At 42.2% G+C, this 8,095-nt stretch overlaps 1 protein-coding gene across 1 annotated transcript; it reads right to left on the reverse strand.

Annotated features, from left to right (window-relative positions):
• Positions 1 to 6,969: 6,969 nt before the first annotated feature.
• Positions 6,970 to 7,725, reverse strand: LOC308099611 (ran-specific GTPase-activating protein-like; the record flags this gene model as incomplete). The annotated part of the gene is made up of 1 exon (XM_080448348.1): positions 6,970 to 7,725. The coding sequence occupies one exon, from the start codon at positions 7,723 to 7,725 to the stop codon at positions 6,970 to 6,972; it is 756 nt and encodes a 251-aa protein (XP_080304474.1).
• Positions 7,726 to 8,095: the final 370 nt, after the last annotated feature.

The raw sequence follows: 8,095 nt of genomic DNA on the forward strand, positions 1-8,095 counted from the left end.
TGTGCGTCCTGGAAGTTCAACCAACAAATGTGGTTAACTGGGAACCACCGGCCTGCTCCAGGGTTTTCCGGCAAGAAATAACCAATGATTGATTACAATCCTAAAATTTATTTTATGTCACCACAAACAAATTATTCTTACAGCTCCGAATTTTGATCTTTGCTATACTGAGTCCTCTTCAGGTTGCACTCTGTTTTAAGCTGAGCAGCCTCAACACTCACACCATCAATATGTCAGGTATACCCAAATATGGATAGAGGTATCTAAATATGGAGTCAGGCAATATCAAGGTAACACTAGGAACCTGATGTCAACAAACATAGAGGTGGCTCTGAGGAGCAGCTGTTGAGAATGACAGCTGACCCCAAGATTTGTTATGGTAATCTACAAAATTACAATTAATTAATAGGCCCTAACAGGGATGGTTCTAGTCGACCAACTTGAACTTCCATAGTCCTGACTCTAAAATAGCTAAAATGCCCAGCATGAGTCATGTTGTACATCAACAAACAAAGCCTCAAAGTATATTAATATTGGAGAGCATATCTACAGTATATGCATATCAGAAAACATAAGTAGAGGCTGATTCTCCATTACTGGCCCATGAAAACACATTTTGAACAGGCATCTCATGTCCCGTTTGACCTACAGGCTTTTATACAATCCCTTGTGAGAATCAACGTTGCCACCATAATCTCTGCCTACTTAGATTTCCACCATTTTTTATTTGAAGAAAAACACTTAAATTCCTACTTGTATTTTTATAAAAGCTCAAAAAAGATTTCTACACACAATCTATGGACCAATATCTAAAATCCCAGCATGAGACAAGCTTGTAGGTCAAAAAAGAAGCTCATGAGCCAATTAATATTCACACAAAGGTGATCTAACAAATATTTCCATATAACAACCACAAAACCTGGTATATGCTATCAGCACACATACTGAAGCAGTCCATTATTGGCCAGTGAAAACAAAATGGGGTCCCTAGAGAGCTCAAGTAAAACATTTAGATCCCTTCTCCTAGTGTTTCTGAACCATACAATGGTATGTGCACGTGACACAACAATATCTAAATGGTGCATTTATATAGTGCTTTTATCCAAAGAGCTTTACATAGATTGTGCATTACATTCACCCATTCATACACCGATGGCGGAGGAAACCATGCAAGGCACCGACCTGCTCACCAGGAGCAATTAGGGGTTTAACGTCTTGCTCAAGGACACTTTGACAGTAACTCCCAACCCGGGATCGAACTGAGAACCTTGCGGTTTCCAGTTCACTCTACCCGGCCACTCTACCCCTGAGCCACTGTATATAAAAGCCGCCTCAATATATAAAATCCAAGCATAGGAAATGCATTGAAAATGTAAGCCGCAAGCCAATTAATATTGTAGAGGGCATGGCATTTTATAAAAAGGTGAATATCTCACGAATGTTTCACCTAACATCACTAAGCATAATGCTTATTAACAGACAGAGAGCTCATTTCCGGTTTAGGACTGAAGGTCTTTACACACTGGTGGGAGTGTGACAAATAAATGATCCGAATATGTGTCACCAAATACTTTACAAAGTATTCACACTGTACAGTTGATGCCTTATTTATACATGTTACATTTTTGGTGGAAAGCCTAACAACAATCAAAGCCAGTGTGAAGTAAGCGGTGCCTTTTGGCACCCCACGTGAATTTCGAACATCTTGTGACATTTTTTTTACACAAGGGCCAATACATTATTGGAGCTCAAACTGAATTTTAATATAAAATACTGGTGTTTTACTGGTGTTACACTGAATGACACTTATCACAGCCCACAAATATTGATTAAATGTAATTCCTTCAGCAATAACAATAGTGACTCTGTGAACTATTATTACTGGCAGCAAAGACATTTCCTTTTAGCTATTTTAAGTAATAAATCGGTGTAAATTAAGCATACACATTTTGAACATCTTATCCTGTTATTATGCATAGTCTTTTATAACTGGAAAAATTGGTAAAATAATAGTGTTCATAGGGCCATATTACTGAAGAAATCAGTCCCTCAGGGCTCAATACTAATGTATTTTTTGTTTTCTGTTATTGTGGGGAAAGCTTTCGCTGAAAATAGCCGATCGACATGGGCTGTAGTGTTAAGGGTTCTACACTACACTACTACTACATCCACCTACATTTTCTTCCTATCACTTATCCACCTAAAGATCCTTATTTAGACACCATCATACACATTTTACTGCCAACCAAATGGTGATTCCCCTCTCCCCCTTCCCCGCTCAGTAATCTGATGGAATTAATCACAGCTGTGTGGCTTGCTATGTCCAGAGTGGACCAAGTTTGTTTACATCTAACATGGATATTTTAATAACTGGATATTGGACATTTGGACATTTTGTCACAGGTGTTTATAATTTGTATTAGTTTGTATTTATGCATGGTCACTAGTCCCCTTTATGTGTCATTCAGGGTAACAAGATAGTCATTCAGTGTAATGCCAATATTTAAATAATAATACATTAAAATAAAATACAATAATTTTGTTTTGTTGACTAAGATGGACAAAAACAAATCTCAAAGGATGAAGTAAAAAAAACTTTTCCCCCCTTTTTTCAGTGAAGGCTTTGTAACAAACAAATTGTGTGTTGTAGCCATGACACATTAATATGTGGTATTCAAAATAACATTTTGTTTTACTGAATAGTAAAATCTTTGATACTGTAAGCATTGATATATAACCTTGTGATTATGAAAAATGTCCCATTTTTTTTCAATCTAAACACTTTATAGCGTACATTCATATGAATGACAATAAAATATAATTATTGTATTTATTCTCAAATATAAATAATGTTAGGGCATAAGTGACGGTCCAATGAACATAAAACCCCATAAAACCCCATATATATATATATATAATATATATATACCCCAAAAAAATTAAACATAACGAAATGAAAGATTAGTAATTGTATAACTTGCAAATTACTTGTAAATTACATTACAAGTGGACAACTACCTGCCCCAATTAAAGATCTCTGCACGGGTCTGCTTGGTTTAAAGCCCACTCACTACGACAAGATGCAGGCCCAGAGTGGGAACACAAGACAAGCAGCATGGTTGCACCAGTTATATTACACATATCAGTAACTAGTAACACTGGGGATGGTGTGTAGAGTAGAGAACCACAATGCATCCTCCTTTCCACATGGAGATATCCACCGTTCCCCATTACTCTTTGCCAATTCCCCCATTAGTAATGTAAGTACAGTTGGCGGAACGGGCCTTAGACAACAAAACAAACATGGAAAGAAAAAAAAAACGAATTGGCCACATGATGTCCGAAATCCACATGGGAATTATTTTCACAATCATTTTGTGAATTCAAAATCTCAGAGCCGTCGTCCCTCTATTTTTAGGCAAGACTGGCATCATCAACATGACGTCATTAAAATGCCTTCAGAGCTGCACAGGGAAGCCACGCCATTATTTGACCCGGTCTTGTTACCTTCTTTCTTTCCATATGACGCCTTGTGCTCCTTTACTGAGAGCCCCTCCGGTTTCTCTCTCACTTTGTTCATGCTGCTGTGCACGTTATCTCCCGTTTGCCCTTGTGATTTTCTGACTTCCTCCTCGCACTCAAACGTCGTCTTGTCTGATGCCTTGTCCTCCGTTACTGCCGCGTCGTTTGCGTTGTTGTCCGTGTCATCTCCTGTGTTCTCTTTAGATATTTCGACTTCCTCCTTGCACTCAAACTTTCTCTTGTTCTCTTTGTTGTTTCCATCTGATGGCTTGTCATCCTTTACTGAGAGCTCCTTCAGCTTATCTTCCACTTTGTTCACGCTTTCCACATCATCTCCCGTTTCCTCTTGAGATTTTCTGACTTCCTTCTTGCACTCATCAAACTTCACTTTGAATTCCTGGGCCTTTGCTGCATTGATGAAACGTATTGCTAGAAGTTCAGGTCTGGGTCTTCCATCAGTGAAGTCTGCCAATGTGTTCCATACCCAGGCCCTATCATTGCCAACGTTGGGCTTCAACTCCATCGTTGGACAGATGTAGTGATTGGCACAGACCTTCAGGGTATGTTCTCTCCTCATCAGTAGGCGGGTTGTGCCCTTCTCTTTGTGTTTCATCAACTTCACCTCACCGGTGCCACGCTCCTTCCACTCTGGAGGGTCACTCTCAGAAGCAAAGCGATAGAGCTTGGCCCGCATTTTGAAAAGCTCCTCCTCATCCTCCTCTAGCGTTTTCACCTCCTGTTCTGGAAGGTGCACGATGGGCTCAAAGTGAGGGTCATTTGCATCATCTGTGGTTGAGTCATCGTCATCATCTTCAGTGTCATTTAGACCTGCCTTTTCCTCAAAGTTTTTCACCACCTCCTGCTCTGGAAGGGACACAATGGGCTCAAAGTGAGGGTCATGATTTGCATCGTCTGTGGTTGAGTCATCGTCATCATCTTCAGTGTCATTTAGACCTGCCTTTTCCACTAACCATTTCGCCACCTCATCCTCTCCAAGGCACACGAACTGGGGGTCTTTGTTCCCATCATCTGTGGAAGCAACATCTTCCTCTGAATCATAATCCTCTGAATCATAATCCTCTGAATCATAATCCTCGGAGGCATCCTGGTCCCCCTGAGTGTCCTTTGGATCTGCCATTCTAACGTAGATCCTCTGTAGATTGTGAAATTGCGTTTGATTTACCATCTACCTTGCGCTGTTCTCTATCTGGAGTGATATGTCTTGAGCTTGCAATAAGTATCCGTCTGCTGGAGCTGACTGATTTGTTTGCGCCTGATGCCATGACAACACCTTGAAGTTAGGCAACACACTCCATATTTGGGCGTAGCATTGGGACGGATGACGTGGTCGGCCAGCTGGTCCTCCCATTAGCCAATTTTAATAAAGGATTAGTAAATATTGCCATCCACAGGTGGCTTAATGTATCTGAAGCATATTTGCCGGACCCAGGGGGTTTGGCTTACATGAGGCTTTGTACCTGTTTCGTCCATACATGTCCTTAGGCCCCAGCCATAAAAGTCTGTCCCCCTTTCGTCCATACATGGGCATGTTTTGTACCTGTTTTCTCCATACATGGGCAAAAAACAGGTTTTGGTCACTTTGTCCTTAGGCCCCAGCCATAAAAGTCTGTCCCCCTTTCGTCCATACATGGGCATAGACACAGGCTGACACGTCATGAAGTCTGGGTCTTGCAGAACCAGGTCTCCTGGTCTTGTTTAAAGTAGGCTGGTAAATTCCTCAGATGCTGGCAAGTAAGGCAATAAGTTGGCAAAAAGGGCATGTTCACAACAATGACATTGTAAAAAGAAATAGGCTCCAGTAGGCTCCAATAGGTTTAACTTTCTGAGAAATGCAGTGATATGGGCTTGCTTTTTATCAGCTGATCAATCACAATAGATTGTGTCTGCTGTCTCAACCCTCTGAAACAAGTCTGCTTGGTTTTAAGGCCCATCACCACGATATGGTGCAGGCCAAGAGTGGGAACACATGAGAAGGAGCATAGTTGCACCAGCTAAATCCATTAACTTATTATGTAGTAATGGGGAGGGTGTAGACAATCAAGGTCATGTTAATTAATATGTCCCACACTGGGCAATATTTGCTACAGCGGATTATTAAGAACTCTAAAACACATTAAACATACATAAACAAGAACATAGACATCGACATGGTCACAAGATCCAGATATAAGTATGTGTCCCCCCAGCAGCAAGGAAACAACAACCACCCACCCATCTCCATAATCGTAGACAGCAGACTACGACCATATTGCACCATAGGACACAAAAGAAAATCATCAGCACATCATTACCATCCTCCGAGATGGTGATGGGCCTGTCAACTGTCCCCTACAACTGAACAGCAGCTACCTGCTCCTGCTTCCAGGAAGTAGGAATAAATTAGCATTTGTACCTGTAGTTTGTTAAGTTGCAGGGGCCTACCGTTGGCCGGAGGGCAAGAGCTTGTATTCAGGATTTAGGGGACGAGAGCTGTCCAATCTAATAGACATGCATGCTCCTTACACAAGGAGTCATCCACTACTCCCCAACTCCTCCCTGCAGTGTAGACAACCTCCGATTCACATGGAGTTCAGCAGCCACTTTTATTCCCTTATTTTCTTTCCCCAATTTAGTCATTGCCAATTCCCCTGTTAGTACTTTATGTACTGCTTGCTGGTGCAACCGGCCCCAGACATATATTATATATAAATAAAACAATTTAACAGAACACTAATGCTTTTTCTTTCTGCACACATTTTTTCCTTCCATATATCTTTTTTATCATCATCATCATCATCATGCTCTACGCCACCAGATCTCTGTCCGCAAAAGAATTCTGTCTGCGAATCCCTGTCCGGTGAATAACTCGGGGAGCGATAGGCACATGATTAAAAAAACAGGTCTGAGGGCTTCTCAGGGAGGGTGACGTTCGTGCCATAATTGTCAACAAGGGTAACAGCGAATGCAAAAGGGACGAAGAAGGGAAGAGGCTTAATTTGAAGAGGGAAGAGGCTGGCACCCGGAGGGCGACATCCTAGTTTATTTATCATAATAATGGGGAGCCAGATTGGTTGAATTATGCAGAAACCTTGCCCAAAAATCAGTCATACGTCCTAGATGACTGATATCATAAATTGGCCAAATGACGTCCAAGATCCACATGGGAGCCACTGCATTGTTAGACCGTTATTGGTCGGTCTTTGAATTCATCATCTCAGACCGACCATTCTCTGACTGATCATCTATATGATGTCCTGTTTTTTTTTTTTATTTGATTTGATTTGGGGAAGGGACCAGGCAGAGTGGACGTAACTACATAGCTACATAACTACTAATACTATAGGCTACTTTAGTTCATATAGCTTTTTTTTTTTTTGTGTTCCTGTTCCTCCAAGACACATGATACAAACACAGATGAGTCATTGTCAACCCAGAGCCCAGAGGGGTTCAGTGAATGCAGACTGGAAAGTGTATGGGCGTCCCTGACACTGTGTCCTCCTCGTTCACTGAGAGCTCCTCCAGCTTCTCTGCCGCCTTGTTCACACTGTCCGTGTCGCTGCTGTCTGTGTCCCCTCCTCCCGTTTCCTCTCGAGACTTACTCACATCCTCCTTGCACTCATCGAACTTCACCTTAAATCTCTGAGCCTTTTCTGGACTGCCGAAACGTATTGCCAGACGTTCAGCTTTGGGACTTCCGTCGGTGAAGTCTGCCACCGTGTACCATACCCAGGCCCTGTCACTGCCAACGTTGGCCTTCAACTCCATCGCTGGACAGATGTAGTGATTGGCACATACCTTCAGGGTACGTTCTCTCCTCATCAGTAGGCGGATGGTGCTCTTCTCTTTGTGTTTCATCAACTTCACGTCACCGGTGCCACGCTCCTTCCACTCGGGAGGGTCATTCTCGGAATCAAAGCGAAAGAGCTTGGCCCGCATTTTGAAAAGCTCCACCTCATCCTCCTCTAGAGTTTTCACCTCCTGCTCTGGAAGGGACACGATGGGCTCAAAGTGAGGGTTGTGATTTGCATCATCTGTGGATCTGTCATGGTCATCTTCTTCAGTGTCCTTTGGACTTGCCTTTTCCTCTAATGTTTTCACCACCTCCTGCTCTGGAAGGGACACAATGGGCTCAAGAGGGGGATCATGGTTCACATGGTCTGTGGAAGAGTCATGGTCATCTTGAGTGGCCTTTGGATCTGTCATTCTATAAAAAAATCTGAATGTGAAATCCAAAGCTTAAATGTCTCTCTGGCTGACTTCATGAATCTACAACACCTTATGTAGGCCGAGCAGAGCTCTGGTCTGACATCACTCTGGTCTAACATAACTACATAGCAGGGGCTTTGTCAGAGTATTATGTATATATGGAGATCTGGACTCGTCTCTATTTTGAACTTTATAATTTTATACTGGAAGTCAATAAAGGTAAAACTGTGCTGAAAACTTCATAGGGCATAGAGAACCTCATAGATGACTGACATCATATACTGGCCACACTTCCGGACCGTCCGGAAGTGTGGCCAGTATATGATCCTAAACAAGACTGTCCGTCTGCCTGCTTGCGTCCGGACCG

Source organism: Gymnoscopelus braueri (genome assembly GCF_963280865.1).
Source record: "Gymnoscopelus braueri genome assembly, chromosome: 13".
Lineage (NCBI taxonomy): Eukaryota > Metazoa > Chordata > Actinopteri > Myctophiformes > Myctophidae > Gymnoscopelus > Gymnoscopelus braueri.